Genomic DNA, 16968 nt, shown 5'->3' with positions numbered 1-16968 from the left:
ACACCAATTATCGAAAATTCGTTACCTGAAAAATGCAAAGTCAGCACCACGGTATTGAGTAATTTTGCCGTTTGCATTTTACAGCAAAACTTTCGACGACGGATGAAATTTAGAGCAGCACAAAATTATTCTCAACTATTGCACTTTTATGCTAAACAAACAGCCAAAAATCGTCACGATTAGAGTGTGTGTGTGCTAAATATCGTCAATTAATTCGTCTGTGGAGAAAGTCTTTTCGGCGCGTAACACGAAAAAGGAGCAGTTTTATATTTGGCACGAAAGAAAAGTTCTAGTAGGCGAAAAAAGTCGCGATATAATTTCGAACACTTGCAAATTATGTATACGGGCTGTGGGAGAAAGGACGAATTTTAATATTTCCATGCATGCTGTCGTTTGATGTTTGATCCAATCTCGCGTCCACTTTTACACTCCTCTGGCCATTCGTAATTATAAGTTGCAGCTGAATTGACCCAGCGGACATTTACGCGCACAACTCTCTCCGGAAAGATAATATATTAAATAGCAGAGAAAGAGAGAAAAAAAAACGCCGCCAACTGTTATTGGTTTCTTTTCATAAGCAGTATAAGAAGAAGTGTGATCTAGGCGGCAGGTGTGCTGTGTAATTAACTTCTTCTCGCCGTTTATTTTTAATACCCGGCCGGTAATTCCATCTCTGTTTTCGTCTTCACCTTCACGCGGACCATTCGGACTTTATTGCTTCTCAGGAATCTGCTTTCATCTTCTATTTCTTTTTGATTACTCTTCTCTCTCTCACTCGTATTCGTTTAATTATTCTTTAATGGCTATTGCCGGTACTAAAAGTGAAAATTAAAACATTAAATCAGTCGAATTAATAAATCAAATCCTGGAGTTTCTCCAGGTGTTTATCGATTTCTTTATAAATATTGTTAATGAAGCATATCGAATAATCTAATCTCAGGAGATAAAATCTGGTTAAAATTTGTAAGGATATTCAGCTTTCAAATGTATGGAATTCATAATAATTTATACAGCGCATTAGTGAAATTTAAACGGTTGAATGTTTTCTCAGCTTCTGATCTTCATGAGCACGAATCACGCGATTTCAGGATGTTTTTAATCGCGGCTAAATCTCGTCTAATAAAAGCTAAATATTTTAGGCAATAAATCAAATGTATTTAACTAACTCTAAATGTTTTATTCAAAAGGGTGGTTATGTCCGATAGCAAAAAATAACACCACGGACTAATATTTTGTCAACTGTCCACCTGATTTTTCCAAGCGTCGAGAATAAACCTTCTATAGGATGATAGATTGCTGCGCTTTCAATTTGCAGGAATGATGGTGTCTTATAACAGCTGCGAGATATTTCCACTTCAGGAATAAAATTAAAAATTTAATAGTAAATTATTAATTTAAATATTTACTTTAATAAACAAACATTTAGAAAATAGTCTCTGCAGTTCACAATCAAGTTAACAAAATTTGCCTGCAAAGCGTGTAGAACTCTCTTTTAGGCCTGCAGCTGACTAATTTGGAGTCACTTCAAAGCCCATTAAAGGCATTAAAAGCGCGTAAACCTCTTCGAAAAATAGAAACGGCTAAGCTGCAGGTGGAAACGCATGCATGGTGCAGTGTCTCGGCGAAAAAGACAAAGTGTCCATTGGATTGCTGATTAAGGTGTGCATCTCATAAAATGTTGTTCGCCTACTTAACTTGCAGCCTCTGGCCGGGCCCGCTGCATGCAGCCCGCGTGATGGACGAGCATCATTCGGCGGCGGCATTGTTGTTCTGGGTCAGCAATGCAGTCATGTGCCACAAATTAAGAGAAAAACTTTTCTTTTTAAGCCCACATCTGCGCTGCCGCCGTCCTTTCCGAGAATAGAAATGCAGATAAAAGCAAGCACACAAATCGAAGAAAGGGTGGTACATGCACAAGCAGCAGTAGCTGCCGGCCAATTTTTCCTGCGCCTCAATCAGACAGACACTCTGCGTGCTTATGCTAATGTGAGAGTCGTTTCGCAGGAAGCCGATCGCATTCCTCCAGCATAACTTGTTAATCGTTCATCAATAAATGATGGAAAAAGGGTTTGCAGTTTGGTCCATCCGGTTTTCCAGAGCAGAAAAAAGCAGCAGATATTTTCCAAATGCTGGGAAATTTCTTACTCGTGTTTGAAGCCAATTAACGAAAAAATTAAATTAATCAGGTATCGGATTTTTCTTTAATCAGGCAATAAAGTTTTTATTTGTTATTAATTATTTACGCGAAAAAATAATAAAATCCTGGATAAAACAGAAAGTGATGAAAATTTTGCAATCAAATTGTTTAAAGTGGAATTTTACAGGGCAACAATTGAAAATTATTTAAATTATTGGATGCCTTAAACAATTGACCGATAAACAATTTGTTCAACAATCTGCAATAATAAAAAAGGACCTTCCTACAGTAAAAATTCTAATTTTGCCAATTTTCTCCAAAATTTACAGTGCTCGAACATATTTTCTTGGCATTTATTCCGATTGCTCTCGTCGAGATCTGTCCAACGGTTTATGCCACTTATTGGGGAAACTCTTGCTTTTGAAATTAAATCGGATTTCAAGTAAGGAGACAGCCATTGCCATTTGAAAAGCACGGTAACTTTCCAGCCAATTTTCTCAAAAAATTACAGTGCTTCCTAGGTCAATTTAGGCTTTAACTGAATCCTAAGGGACGAGTTTATGCATTGGCAAAGAGCATTTTCCAGGCTTTTCCAGTATCATTCCTCTTTAAGCCTCTATAAAATGGCAATATTTGGAAATTTTAACAACAATTTTCAAGTAGACGTTTGTGCTATTGGGAAGCACCTCCAACAAATTTACTCAAAATCGGAAGCCCTTTAATTTTATTGCTAACGAAGTAGCTACTTATTTAAGTCTGGATCATGCCTTTAAGGAAAAAATAAATCAATAATATTCCAAATTTCCACGTTGGCAAGAGAGGTAGTGAAATGTTGCCTTTGAGCGAGAAATTGTCGAGGTTAGTGAGTAAAAACGTGGCAGTGTATATGGACAAAACTATATTTATTTATTTATTTATATTGATTTGCACAAAGAAATTGCGGTGAACATCTACCAAACGTTGAACATTATAAAAGAATTTCAGTCCAAAAAGAAAATGTAAGTGCATTGAAATGAGTGCAGTTCAAAAGCTAGGAAAAATGACCAGAAACCTACTAGGCTCTGGAGGACTAAAATTCAGAAATAAAAAATATTCAAACGTACAACATCATTGCTAATTATTCTGACTTAATGACGACACAGCGTTGTTACAAAAAAATTTGTCTAAATATTTCCATAGGATACATCATGTTCGTTGTTCTCTTTGTGAGAAAGTCTCGTTGTTTTGCAGCACGGCAAAAAGATTTTGCTGTCTGACAGCACTGGTGGCAATTAAGTTTATCCTCAAATAAAATAGCTTCAAATTGGCACGGTGAATTGAACATACAGGCAGTTACAGGTCTCCTAATTTCAAGATTGAAGGCAATCTGGAGCATCAGATTTTAAAATAAATCACTGCAAAACCTTTCTCAGGAGTTTAAAATTAAACTAAAAATATACTGATTAATTAAATCTTCCGAAAGTCTCGTAGATTTCACAGAGCACAGGTTTTTCAGATCAGTTCACAGTACAAAATTACATCCTACCTTGTCTAAAATTAATTAATCCAGGCTTTTGTCCGGACGTTGTTTGAACTAAGTACCGACGGCCACAGAATGCAGACTGGGTGGGTGGTGCACCTGGACGTGTGTTTCAGGCGGTTGGTACGGCGTCATGGCCTCAACGGCGGCTTTGGCCTGCAGCAGACCCTTGTTGGCAGCCTCAAGGAACAGTTGCTTCGCCATCGACTTGTCCTTGGGCAGCCCACCTCGGCCCTGCGCGTAGTAGACGCCCAGGTTGTATGCCGCCTGCACGTGGCCCAGACTGGCGGCTGTTTTGTAGTACTCAGCGGCCTAGAAGAACAGACAGTAAAAAAACATAATTTAGATCAGTTGTGCTCATTTCTTATAATAAATAAATAACTTGACTTGAATGAATAAATTAAGTAAATTAATTTTGGGTATTTGGATTTCTCAAAAAAAATAAAGGAAAATATTTTCAGACTAATTCTGTCCTAAAATAGCAAATTGGAGAAAAATTTGTCCAATAGGGGGAAAAACTGGAAATTCAATCAGCTTTCTGAATATAGTTAGTTTTTGAAGCTACTATCAACTGGTGAATTTTAACGAGGCCTAACACAGACCCTTTTTGAAAATTTAATATTGAAAAATATAAAATATCTTTCAAGATTCAAAAGTACTATTTTAATCTTCTACAATATTACATTTTCATAATTTTTCTCACCACGGAAGCAATCAATTTCCTTTGCTTTGGTAAAATTGGAGCCCTTTAGGAAGAAAGTGTTTGAAACAAACTTTCATGAAATATCATTTTCTTTTTTTAAATAAAAATCACTATCATTCTGTCTAAGATTAATTTTGACAAAGAAAAATAGTCCAGACATTCAGAGAAAAAATAAAAATTTTTCAAGCTTTGGAATTAAAAAAAAACTTAACCAATTGGAGCCATAACTAGCGAAATAAGGCAAAAAAAGCCACGTAAATCAGCATAGAAACCATTTTTATCACATAATTGAATTAATTGAGTCACCTTGACTGGGTCCGGATCAGTTCCTACACCAAGCTCGTAGCACAGACCCAAATTGTAGCACGCTCTGACATTGCCACCAGACCAAGCCAGCTTGAAATTCTCCAAAGCCATTTCTGGTTTCGACTGATTTTGGTAACAGACACCAAGGATGTTGTCAATGTTGCTGCCGATTTCTTTCAGCTGTTTTTGTGCGTCAGACACCTCCTAATTTAAAAATAAGTAAACCAATAACTTTTTATTAAATCTAAATACCTGCTCAGTATACGGGGAGGACGAGGAGGTTGTGTCTTCATTTCGAACAATTGCGACTTCGATGGGATCGAAATGATCACTTTCGCTTGTAGCAGCCTCGATGGGCTGCGTTTTGGCCACCCCTGCCAACACCTTCAGCAGGCATTTGTACCGACAGCCCAGCTTCCTGTGCTCATCCTCCTTCACGACGAATTGCGAATGGTGTCTCCTCGTCCAGCAATGCCAGTCGCGAGCAAACTGCGTGAACCACACAACCGTGCCCTGCAAGCAAGAGAATTTTATTAATAACGAATTTCTTTAAAATTAGTATTCTTTACCAGCCCCAGTCCTTTGAGCAGCGTTTGTGAACATTCCGACTTGGAGGCAACCTGGCTGGCAGTGTTGCCTTCCGGGTTCGAACTCGGACCCTCTTTCCCTGGCTTAGGACCGCTTGCGAATCCATTTCCTTCGCAGGCTGTTCCCACAGCTCGTTCTCCGCACCTCCCAATCGATTCTCGCACCCCTAAAATTAAATATAAAACAATATTACAATAAAACAGGAATGCATTCGTAATAATAAACGCGCAACGCACCTCTGAAGAAAATTTTCCACATGTTGATTTGCTTTACAGCTCACTTGGTCCTCGAAATCAGCCGCATTTGCCTGATTTGGTCATGATACTTGTCACGTATAAGGTTAATAAGCGGCGCAGGGATTCTTGTTTACGAAATGTCTGTGGAAAAAAATTGCACAACCTTGTACGGGGACTAACAATTAAAACATAGAAAGTCGCAAAAAGATTGAAGGTTCCCCTCCATGAAGAATAGAAAATGCATCAAACGCGCGAAGCGGGCGCCAAACAAGATGTGTTTTCAATGGAATGGCATGCCATTCGTAAAAATTGACGTTAATCATATTTTCAATTACACACTCACTGTAAATATTTGAGGAATCGTGAGAAAGACAGGGAGTTGAACCTCAACACGGCCTTGCAAACAAATATGGACAGCTTGTTAGCCAATGAAAAAGCACAGCGTATGTAGTGATTGGTGGAAAATTGGCGCCAAATGGAAATCGTATTTTAAATCTAAAAGGTGAGGCAATAATTGGACAAGGGCTAGAATGTTCGAATTTATTCTATACAAAGTTGATCAGCTTAATTAAGTGCTTAGCAGTGAGCAATAATTCTGAAATTTAAATTTTGAGTCAAATCGCTTGAATTAAACAATTATTTATTATGTCGATGTCGACACTATGCAAACTATGTACAGAAGGGATCATTACTAATTAAACAACTAAATGTTATTAGCTAGAATGACTTCTGGAATCGGTTTATTGAAAAATGTCTTTCACCTCGTCAAATGTATCGATTTTACACTATACTACTATACAGTTCGGATTCATATCTAACACTATTCACTAGACTAAATTTTGGTAAAACTAAATGTTCGCTAAAAAGGAGTTTCATTTTGTGCTTTAAGAGCTGCATTCTCAATCACTCCTCTCCGGAGGTCCGTCTTCTTGGCGATCTTCTTGATCCCCATTTGCGGCTGCTGCTTTCGACGCTGCAGCATTCGCTGCTTTCCACTTATCTTTTTCAATGGAGTACAGCCGGTCAATTTCTTTCTTCAACTCTTCAGTGTTTGGCATCTTACCAAGGATCTGTCTCAACCGGATCTTTGCGTCGCCCTGATGTTTGTTAAAGAACTTGTCTTTGCTGTCGAGTTTGGATGATGAGCCACTACCACGTCTTCCCTCCATATCCGATAAATCTCTCTTCCTGAATAAACATAATTATAACTGAAAAAAAAAATTCAAAAAAACCTTTCATATTTTACCTTTTTCAGTAATAAAACTCTCCGACAGAAAGCGTCTAATTCAGTTCGTGCCGATATGCTGGAATCAAAGTGTATACTGATTTCTGGCTTGGCCACTCACTATATATGAATACTCCACGCACCACCCGAGAGGGAAAAATTCACGAAATTCTCAGCATTCACTGCATAGAATAAAATTATAAAATTTCACATTTCTTCCTCTTATGATAGCAAAAGGCCAATATGCGTGAAAATATTTTTACCAAAATCCTCCCTCTCGCCAGGTATTCCACATATGTATTTATAAAACACCTGACGAGTTATGCCTTTTTTAGAATTTGATGGTGTTAAAGGTACTAAAACAATATAATTATATACACATATTTTGACCATCAACGCACGGATTAGAAATAAAATAAATATTAAATAAGTGTTTTGTACATTTTAGATTTGCAAAACATTCATGATTTTTGAGTTTGAAATTGTTTGACAGAAGTATAAATAAATCTTTTTTCACGTTATTAACATAATTTACATTTTGAGGGGAAAATCCATTCGCTTCATCGTTTTATATAAACTGTAATGAGTGACAAGCCGCGCTTGAAAATGAAATATCTATTATTAGTTAAAATTTTTATAATTTGCAGAACGCCAAACTAATAGATATCACATATATGTAGTATTTTTGTCATTTTTGTATGGCGCGCGACCTGTATTTTTTCCTGTCCGACGACCGGGAAAGGCGCGCACACTAACATTCGCAATGTTACAATATTACAATACAACTTGACATCTCAAAATGAAAAAATTTAGTAGCTTTAACTTTATGCCTCGCTTGGTAATTCATATATATATGAATATATACATTTATAAATGTCACACACAAAATGGGTTTTTGGAAACATTTTTTTATTGCTTATATATACATTACAAAACATATTTAATTTTGTCTCCAATCAAAATTCCACTTTCAGTATAGCTGTCAAGAATGTTTATGAGTTTTTCATCCACGAACCAGCTGGCTGATTCGTTATTAATATCTGCGCCTGAGAAAAAGTCAGTTACATCTGGATATTCTTCATTTGTCGTCCTTTCATTTCTCAAACTTTTTGCCAGCGTTGAATATTCACTCCATCTTTCATTCAAGTAGAACTTTAAATTTGTCAAATTACTAAGGCAAGCTGCCGCGCATTTGATGAACTCAACGATTACTTTAAATTGGTCCACGTTGGCGAAAAGAGCAAAAGAAATTATCTCCAGTTCAATGACGAGAGTCTTGACCTTCTGCAGGATTTCTTTCTTGGCGACTTTTGAAGTTAGCTTTATCAGATCTTCGAGGCATGGGTTGCTCAATACGACTTTCTCCAAGTCTGGTGCACTCAAAATATTCACCATCTCGTCCCTGCTTCCGTCCGTACTGCGGATGAAAATACATTTTAAAATTATATTGGACGATGCCATACAATTTTCTTCTTTTAATCTTTTACGCATTGACTATTTAGGCCATTTCGCTTTTTATTGAATTCTTAATTCATTAAAAACTACATCATTAAGCCTTAAAATTGCTTTGTGCTTACATTGGTTCAAAAAGAAAATCAGACGCACAGGGAAAAGACAGCTTCCAAGTATAAAAATCTAATATTTGTTTAAATATTTTTGCCTCATTGACAATTTATAGGTTTATGCGTGATATCTGTGTTTATAATAAAATAAAAAAAGCGGATGTTAAATTGATGCCGTTGCACATATATCATTGGTTTGTTTTAAATTCCAGTGAGAAGCAGAGTTCAAAAAAGCCTTAAAATTGACGGATTCGTGCGTAATATGGTGTTAAAAAGAAAAAAATCACACAGAATAATTAGACGGTCGTTTGAAATGCCCAATCTTCCATTCTGAATAATACTTACAACGTAAAATTCAATTCGACTTCTTTGAGACGAGCGTAAAAGGTGATCGGCTCTGGGTCGTTGATAACTAGACACAATCGTAGTCTCTCAAGCAATGGGCACGCAGTGAACATGCGATTTAAGTTCAGGAACGGTTCCATCTCGCGGTTGTCGTGATGGATGCTCAGTGCATTTAATTTAGCTCCGTAAGTGTCAATAAAGCGGAACATAACGTCTTGCGGGAAGCCAAGGAAAGTCAAGCTCTCAATATTGGAGAAGTTCAAAACATTTTTCCAATAATCCCACACAATATCTGGATCCCAAAACCAAAGCATCTGAAACATTTACATAAGCAAAGGACTTGAAATTATCAAAATATATATTAGCAAAAAAATTAATTTAATTTTTATACCATAATGTGTCTGGTGTGAGGATTTTTTAAGTGAACGTCCTCCTTTATGATGTCCATATTTAAGTGGATATAAAAGTGTTGAAGATTTGAGTATCCAGGGACTACTTCGTTTGGAGTAGAGGGGTCGTAGTCTTCCTTTGGGCGGAAGAGATCAGAATACTCATGAAGAACCTGAAGATTCGAAAGATTCCTCATGCACTCTGTTCTAAGAGTGGTATTTTCCCTTGTCGTGTAGATAAATTCTTTCAAATTCGACATGCATCTTTTTAACACTGCCGCGCATTTGTCACAATCATCATCAAAATCGTCGTAATCATTAAAGCTGTCTGGGAAGTTGATGCTTAGGACTTGCAACCCCGGTAGATTTTCGCACAGTTTGAGTGCGTCTTTGAGTTCGAAGCTGCACCATTCATCCAGCTGAAGAACCCGCAGATTTGTAAGCCGGTACAGCGCCTTCAACATCTCAGCATCCACGATCGAATCGAAATTTCTGTAGTACCGGGGGGTTTTGCTCGACAGCAAAAGCTCTTCGATGTTGGGAGTCAACTGCGAAATCCTAATCACTGCCTATGCAAACATAAATTTTCCCGAAATGAAAAAGAAAGATTATCATTTTTTATATTGTATACAAACCGATTTTAGATATTGATATTTCAGCCGAACCGGACAGAAAGACAAAAAGGCGGTCAAGTCGATGACTTTGGGACCAAGTGCCATGTAGAGCTTTAGAGCCGGGTACATCAAGATTTTCATGTCACTTTCATCCCGAATAAGACTCGTGCACTCAGTTGTCATGATGTGTTTCACAACCTTTGCGAGCAAGAATGAAGCTGAAAAACAAATCAGAAAATTTAATTAAAATTGGACTGGATGGAAGATAACAGTGATGTCACTTTCGTTAGTAAATAATTGAATTGCTTTTAAATTTAAATTAATATCACTCATATCAGCAATGCTGACGCACACACTGTTTTGATCTTCTTGCATAATATTTTTAAATCATTGATTTTGCAAGCAAAAAACACAATCCTTGTCAACTAAAGGAATTACTAAAATAGTTATTTTAGTCGATTCAGGTCCGATTACACAAGAATCACAAGATCCTCCACGAACAAGTAAAATTGGATTATTGTTGTTTCGATTCAAAGATTCTTAAAACAATTTTTGATGTACTATACTACTAATTTTTTCATTGTATATCTGCATGTGTTCAAACATTGAAGCGCAAACCGCCATAGACAATTGATATCGCAACACAAAGAACACAAAGAAATAAATATAACTGATAATATGGTCCTTATATAAATATTTAATATTAACAACAGTCGACAGTACTTGTCAGTCGGCTTTTGGGATTTGTTTTAGTTGCAGGAACGGCTTTTAGACCATGTGGTGCTTTTCATTCTCAATTTATGCCCATCTCTGGCAATGTTGTATTAATCACAACAATTAATCAATAAGAAATTTGGCATAATATTGGTTTTTCCTGCTCTTTTTAAAAACATTTGGCACAAAAACCGTCTGGTTATCTTTTAAAAGGATTAAAATATATCAATTATTTAAAGATAAAATTTTTTAACTTACGAATGTCTGTGATGAATTGAATTTTGGCCGCGGCCGATGGCGAGAGACCGAAATTCAAGGCGATTCGCCGAATGCGGTCCTCGCAGTAGCGCGTACGCATGAACTGCATACTGGTCAGTTTAACCAGATCCTGGTCATCTACCATTGTGAAACAAAGCAATAAAATTAAGGGTAAAAATGTAAAAAGCGGATGGCTACTGTCCGCAGTTCGGTATTGTAATGGCCCGCGCGTGCTTTCAGAGATAAACACGAAGCAAGACACGTGTCATCTGTTGATGGTCAATCAGGTGGCTAACACACCCCCGAGTGGGGGTGAGCTAAATTAAAATAGTTTAGGTGTTAGGTGGCGGGAAACGTGCGTGCCAGCTATAGCTAGATTGTATTGTGTGTTAAAACGGGCAAGAAAAGTTTAAATTTTATTTGGGCTGTATTCTCTTTGAACCATTTTCTTATTATTTTTTTAAATTGGTTGTAAATTTGATTATAAAGCATTATAATAACGAAACACTCAATTTTAAAATATTTTGATCTCAGATAGTGTGTAAACTGTAATTCCTACGTGATAAGTTATTAGAGGTATATATTATTAAATATTGCTCTTTGTCTGTATGGTATTTCCGGTATTCAAAATACCATATAAAAATGAAAGAACCAAAATATTAAAAAATAGATAGAATGTAATTCTGCACTGCTAAAGAGCACAACCAGACAAGGCTTCGTTCGACTCAAAATAATAAAGGTTTAAACTAATTAAACAGGAATTTTCTGTATTCACCAATTTTAAAAGTTTCCTGCAGAGCGGTGTCTTTAAATTAGAGCGTTCAACTAAGTAAAACTTCAAAAGTTAGAAGATAATGAGACAAAATAGGTAATTTTGTCAATATATTAAATCAATAAACTATTCAGACTAAATTTGTCCCCCTGCAGCGCTTAACAGGAACATAACGCAAGTAAAAGCACCATATATATCGGGGTATAATTTTTCTTTTTGGTTTCGCAGCAAGAAAAAATTGCGGCCAAAAAATCTAAAAACAATGATAATACATATAATAATTTAAATGAACATTAAATTAAAGCGAAATAATTGTCAACTATTTCGATCTCACAGACAGCTCTCCCGTCTGTCCCGATTGCGTCTGACTTTACACTCCCGGTACTTTTCCTGTCGCGCTGCTGGTCAACGCAGTAGGCCCCCGCGATACCGGTAGGGACGTGAAAATTCGGGAGTCCCGCACTTAACCCCCGCTCCCGATGAACGCTCTAAATTAAACACATATTTTGACCATCGACGGATTAGAAATAAAAGAAATATTAAATAAGTATTTTGTACATTAGATTTGCAAAACATTCATGCTTTTTTGAGTTTGATATAAGTAGAAATAAATCTTTTTCACGTTTTCACGTTATTAACATATATAATTTACATTTTGAGGGAAAATCCATTCGCTTCATCGTTTTATATAAACTGTAATGGATAACAAGCCGCACTTAAAGATGAAATTTCTATTATTAGTTAACATTTATAATTTGCAGAACGCAAAACTAATCGAAATCACATTTTTAGAATTTTTGTGCGCGAGCTGTATTTTTTTTCCTTTCCGAAGACCGGGAAAGGCGTGCACACTAATATATTCGAAATGTTACAAGTTGACATCTCAAAAAGACAAAATTTAGCAGCTATAACTGTATGCCTCGCTTGGTAATTTTCAAAATGAGAACTGAAAAAATTAACAAATTCTTTCTAGTGAAATGAGTAGCAAAATGCTCCACGCATATGTTAAAGGCGCAATTCAAATTATTCCTCGGTAATATATCAGGGTCTCGTTCCTCATTCACCTCCCTCCATCACAATCCAAACTCTCGCACGGCAAACATTGCGCCAAGCACAAATAAAAGTAATCAAGAGCGAATAATATCAGACTTAATTTTTAGCGAAGACATCGATGCAATTCAAAATTTTATCCTTCAATGATTGAATCTCTAATCATCTATGGTTGGACCTGGGTTGGACACGATCTAAAAATCGATGATTTAATTTAGACTTTTTGTTTATTGTTTAGATTTCGTCAAGTGCAGCGTGCGTCCGCAAACTTTTTTCATTTAATTATGATTGTTAAATTATAAACAGAAAACAGTGAGTAAAAGGACGTGCTCTACTATAATAAATTGACTTTGCCTTGACGCTAATTACGTCAAGTGCTAAACTACATAATGCGTTGTGTTAACCTGATGAGGCTGAAGATTTTTTAATTTTTGTACTGTCGTGAAACTTCAGCAAAAATCCTAATTAAGTATAATTAAACGGTGTTTGGGCCTCGACAATTATTATCGATCTATGTAAACTGAACCTCATATATCTACCGCTGATCATACACAAAATGGGGTTTTTGCAAACATTTTTTTTATTGCTTCACAAATATATACATTACAAAACATATTTAATTTTGTCTCCAATCAAAATTCCACTTTCAGTATAGCTGTCAAGAATGTTTATGAGTTTTTCATCTACGAACCAGCTGGTTGATTCGTTATTAATATTAGCACCGAAGAAAAAGGCAGTCACGTCCGGATATTCTTCATTTGTTGTCCTTTCATTTCTCAAACTTTTTGCCAGCGTGGAATATTCACTCCTTCTTTCATTCAAGTAGAACTTTAAATTTGTCAAATTACTAAGGCAAGCTGCCGCGCATTTGATGAACTCAACGATTCCTTTAAATTGGTCCACGTTGGTGAAAAGAGCAAAAGAAATTATCTCCAGTTCAATGACGAGAGTCTTGACCTTCTGCAGGATTTCTTTCTTGGTGACTTTTGAAGTTAGCTTTATCAGATCTTCGAGGCATGGGTTGCTCAAGATGACTTTCTCCAAGTCTGGTGCACTCAAAATATTCACCGTCTCGTCCCTGCTTCCGTCCAGACTGCGAATGAAAATACATTTTAAAATTATATTTGACGATGCCATACAATTTTCGTCTTTTAATCTCATACGCATTGACTATTTAGGCCATTTCGCATTTTATTGAATTCTTAATTCATTAAAAACTACATCATTAAGCCTTAAAATTGCTTTGTGCTTACATTGTGTCAAAAAGAAAATCAGACGCACAGGGAAAAGACAGCTTCCAAGTATAAAAATCTAATTTTTGTTTAAATATTTTTGCCTCATTGACAATTTATAGGTTTATGCGTGATATCTGTGTTTATAATAAAATAAAAAAAAAACGGATGTTAAATTGATGCCGTTGCACATATATCATTGGTTTGTTTTAAATTCCAGTGAGAAGCAGAGTTCAAAAAAGCCTTAAAATTGACGGATTCGTGCGTAATATGGTGTTAAAAAGAAAAATTCACACAGAATAAATAGACGGTCGTTTGAAATGCCCAATCTTCCATTCTAAATAATACTTACAACGCAAAATTCAATTCGACTTCTTTGAGACGAGCGTAAAAGGTGATCGGCTCTGGGTCGTTGATGACTAGACGCAATCGTAGTCTCTCAAGCAACGGGCATGCAGTCAACATGCGATTTAAGTTCAGGAACGGCTCCATCTCGCGGTTGTCGTGATGGATGCTCAGTGCATTTAATTTAGCTCCGTAAGTGTCAATAAAGCGGAACAAAACGTCGGGCGGGAAGCCAAGGAAAGTCAAGCTCTCAATATTGGAGAAGCTCAAAACATTTTCCCAATAATCCCACACCCAATCTGGTTCCCGAAACCAAAGCATCTGAAACATTTACATAAGCAAAGGACTTGAAATTATCAAAATATATTAGCAAAAAAATTGATTTAATTTGTATACCATAATGTGCCTGATGTGAGGGTTTGTTAATTGAACGTCCCCACTTATGATGTCCATATCAAAATCTATATAAAAGTGTTGAAGATTTGAGTATCCAGGGACTACTTCGTTTGGAGTAGAGGGGTCGTAGTCTTCCTTTGGGCGGAAGAGATCAGAATACTCATGAAAAACGCGAAGATTCGAAAGATTCGAAAGATTCCTCATGCACTCTGTTCTAAGTGTGTCATTTTCCCTTGTCGTGTAGATAAATTCTTTCAAATTCGACAAGCATCTTTTTAACAATGCCGCGCATTCGTCATGATCATCATCAAAATCGTCGTCGTAATCATTAAAGCTGTCTGGGAAGTTGATGCTTAGGACTTGCAACCCAGGTAGATTTTCGCACAGTTGCAGTGCGTCTTTGAGTTCGAAGCTGCACCATTCATCCAGCTGAAGAACCCGCAGATTTGTAAGCCGGTACAGCGCCTTCAACATCTCAGCATCCACGATCGAATCGAAATTTCTGTAGTACCGGGGGGTTTTGCTCGACAGCAAAAGCTCTTCGATGTTGGGAGTCAACTGCGAAATCCTAATCACTGCCTATGCAAACATAAATTTTCCCGAAATGAAAAAGAAAGATTCTCATTTTTTATATTGTATACAAACCGATTTTAGATATTGATATTTCAGCCGAATCGGACAGAAAGACAAAAAGGCGGTCAAGTCGATGACTTTTGGACCAAGTGCCATGTAGAGCCTTAGAGCCGGGTACATCAAGATTTTCATGTCACTTTCATCCCGAATTAGACTTGTGCACTCAGTTGTCATGATGTGTTTCACAACCTTTACGAGCAAGGATGAAGCTGAAAAACAAATCAGAAAATTTAATTAAAATTGGACTGGATGGAAGATAACAGTGATGTCGTTTTCGTTAGTAAATAATTGAATTGCTTTTAATTTTAAATTAATATCACTAATATCAGCAATGCTGACGCACACACTGTTTTGATCTTCTTGCATAATATTTTTAAATCATTGATTTTGCAAGCAAAAAACACAATCCTTGTCAACTAAAGGAATTACTAAAACTGTTATTAGTCGATTCAGGTCCGATTAAAACAAGATCCTGCACGAACAAGTAAAATTGGATTATTTTTGTTTTGATTCAAAGATTCTTGAAACAATTTTTGATGTACTATACTACTAACTTTTTCATTGTATTTCTGCGGATGTTCAAAGATTGAAGCGCAAACCGCCATTGACAACTGATATCGCAACACAAAGAAATGAATATAACTAGTAATATGGTCCGTATAAATATTTAACAAAACAGTCAACAGCACTTGTCAGTCGGCTTTTGGGATTTTTTTCAGTTGAAGGAACGGTTTTTAGACCATGTGGTGCTTTTCATTCTCAATTTATGTGCATCTCTGGCAATTTTGTATTAATCAACAATGAATCAATAAGAAATTTGGCAAAATATTGGTTTTTCCTGCTCTTTTTTATTAAAAACTCTTGTCACATAAACGTTCTGGCTATCTTTTAAAAATATTAAAATATTTCAATTATTTAAAGATAATATTTTTAACTTACGAATATCTGTGATGAATTGAATTTTGGCCGCGGCCGATGGCGAGAGACCGAAATTCAAGGCGATTCGCCGAATGCGGTCCTCGCAGTAGCGCGTACGCATTAACTGCATACTGGTCAGTTTAACCAGGTCCAGGTCATCTACCATTGTGAAACAAAGCAATAAAATTAAGGGTAAAAATGTAAAAAGCGGATGGCTGTGGCCCGCAGTTCGTTATTTTAATGGCCCTCGCGTGCTTTCAGAGATAAACACGAAGCAAGACACGTGTCATCTGTTGATGGTCAATCAGGTGGCTAACACACCCCCGAGTGGGGGCGAGCTAAATTAAAATAGTTTAGGGGTTAGGTGGCGGGAAACGTGCGTGCCAGCTATAGCTGAATTGTATTGTGTTAAATGTTTAAATTTTATTTGTACTATATTATATAGTTTGAACCATTTTCTTATTATTTTAAAAATTGGTTATTGTTTTTAAAGCAATAATATAATGACGAAACACTCAAATTGAAAATAATTTGGTCTCAGATAATGTGTAAACTGAAATTCCTACGTTATAAGTTATTATAGGTATATATTATTAAATATTGTGCTCTTCGTTTGCATGGTATTATTTCGGTATTGCAATTGCCATATAATTGCCATATGGGGCACAGTTGCCCTGCTGATCCGTAATAAACAAATTTGAATCTATAAAAACGAAAGAACCAAATTATTAAAATAAAATTGGTAGGATGAGATTCTTCATTGCAAAAGCAGAGCACGGTCAGACAAGGCTTCGTTTGACTCAAAATAATAAAGGCCGGTTTGAACCAATTAAACAGGAAGTTTCTGTATTCACCAATTTTAAAGGTCTCCAGCAGACCTGTGGGTCTAAATATACTCTTCCATTTGAGAATTTTCATTAAGCATTTTTCAAATCTGCTTCAATTATTATTCTTGAGGTCAAATTTCTTTTATGGAAAAAACATTTATATATTTTAAATCATAATGAGTCAAATTAAACCAAATTC

The 16968-nt window shown here is 36.3% G+C and overlaps 3 protein-coding genes and 1 long non-coding RNA gene across 4 annotated transcripts in view; 1 reads left to right on the top strand and 3 right to left on the bottom strand.

Annotated features, from left to right (window-relative positions):
* The window catches only part of Sp1, a 163169-nt gene that overhangs the window by 90285 nt on the left and 55916 nt on the right, over window positions 1-16968 (top strand). The gene's annotated exons all lie outside the window — the stretch shown is intronic.
* Window positions 3021-5909, bottom strand: LOC135945534 (DAP3-binding cell death enhancer 1-like). Its single transcript, XM_065493282.1, has 6 exons — window positions 5833-5909; window positions 5490-5630; window positions 5235-5419; window positions 4918-5178; window positions 4666-4869; window positions 3021-3968 (listed from the first exon to the last, which is right to left on the bottom strand). Exons 2-6 carry the CDS (start codon window positions 5509-5511, stop codon window positions 3711-3713), a joined length of 930 nt encoding a protein of 309 aa, XP_065349354.1. The 5' UTR covers window positions 5512-5630; window positions 5833-5909; the 3' UTR covers window positions 3021-3710.
* On the bottom strand, window positions 7644-9819 carry LOC135946973 (uncharacterized). The gene is made up of 3 exons (XR_010575564.1): window positions 9646-9819; window positions 8622-9579; window positions 7644-8131 (listed from the first exon to the last, which is right to left on the bottom strand). It is a non-coding gene; the product is annotated as an uncharacterized LOC135946973 (long non-coding RNA).
* Window positions 13022-16560, bottom strand: LOC135946972 (uncharacterized). Its single transcript, XM_065495490.1, has 5 exons — window positions 15964-16560; window positions 15037-15233; window positions 14392-14970; window positions 14003-14316; window positions 13022-13511 (listed from the first exon to the last, which is right to left on the bottom strand). Exons 1-5 carry the CDS (start codon window positions 16106-16108, stop codon window positions 13022-13024), a joined length of 1725 nt encoding a protein of 574 aa, XP_065351562.1. The 5' UTR covers window positions 16109-16560.

Source organism: Cloeon dipterum, chromosome X (genome assembly GCF_949628265.1).
Source record: "Cloeon dipterum chromosome X, ieCloDipt1.1, whole genome shotgun sequence".
Taxonomy (NCBI): domain Eukaryota; kingdom Metazoa; phylum Arthropoda; class Insecta; order Ephemeroptera; family Baetidae; genus Cloeon; species Cloeon dipterum.
Note: the sequence above shows the minus strand (reverse complement) of the source record. Positions and strands in the feature narration are given on the sequence as shown.

What these genes read in the sequence shown, in the direction of transcription:
- LOC135945534 (XM_065493282.1), bottom strand. Translation starts at nt 5,511, where the DNA reads ATGTGGAAAATTTTCTTCAGAG. An exon ending in TGCTCAAAGGACTGGGGCTG is followed by an intron (nt 5,179 to 5,234) that starts GTAAAGAATACT and finishes TCTTGCTTGCAG; the next exon opens with GGCACGGTTGTGTGGTTCAC. An exon ending in CCTCCCCGTATACTGAGCAG is followed by an intron (nt 4,870 to 4,917) that starts GTATTTAGATTT and finishes TTTTTAAATTAG; the next exon opens with GAGGTGTCTGACGCACAAAA.
- LOC135946972 (XM_065495490.1), bottom strand. Translation starts at nt 16,108, where the DNA reads ATGGTAGATGACCTGGACCTGGTTAAACTGACCAGTATGCAGTTAATG. An exon ending in TCAATTCATCACAGATATTC is followed by an intron (nt 15,234 to 15,963) that starts GTAAGTTAAAAA and finishes TTTGTTTTTCAG; the next exon opens with CTTCATCCTTGCTCGTAAAG. An exon ending in CTCACATCAGGCACATTATG is followed by an intron (nt 14,317 to 14,391) that starts GTATACAAATTA and finishes TAAATGTTTCAG; the next exon opens with ATGCTTTGGTTTCGGGAACC.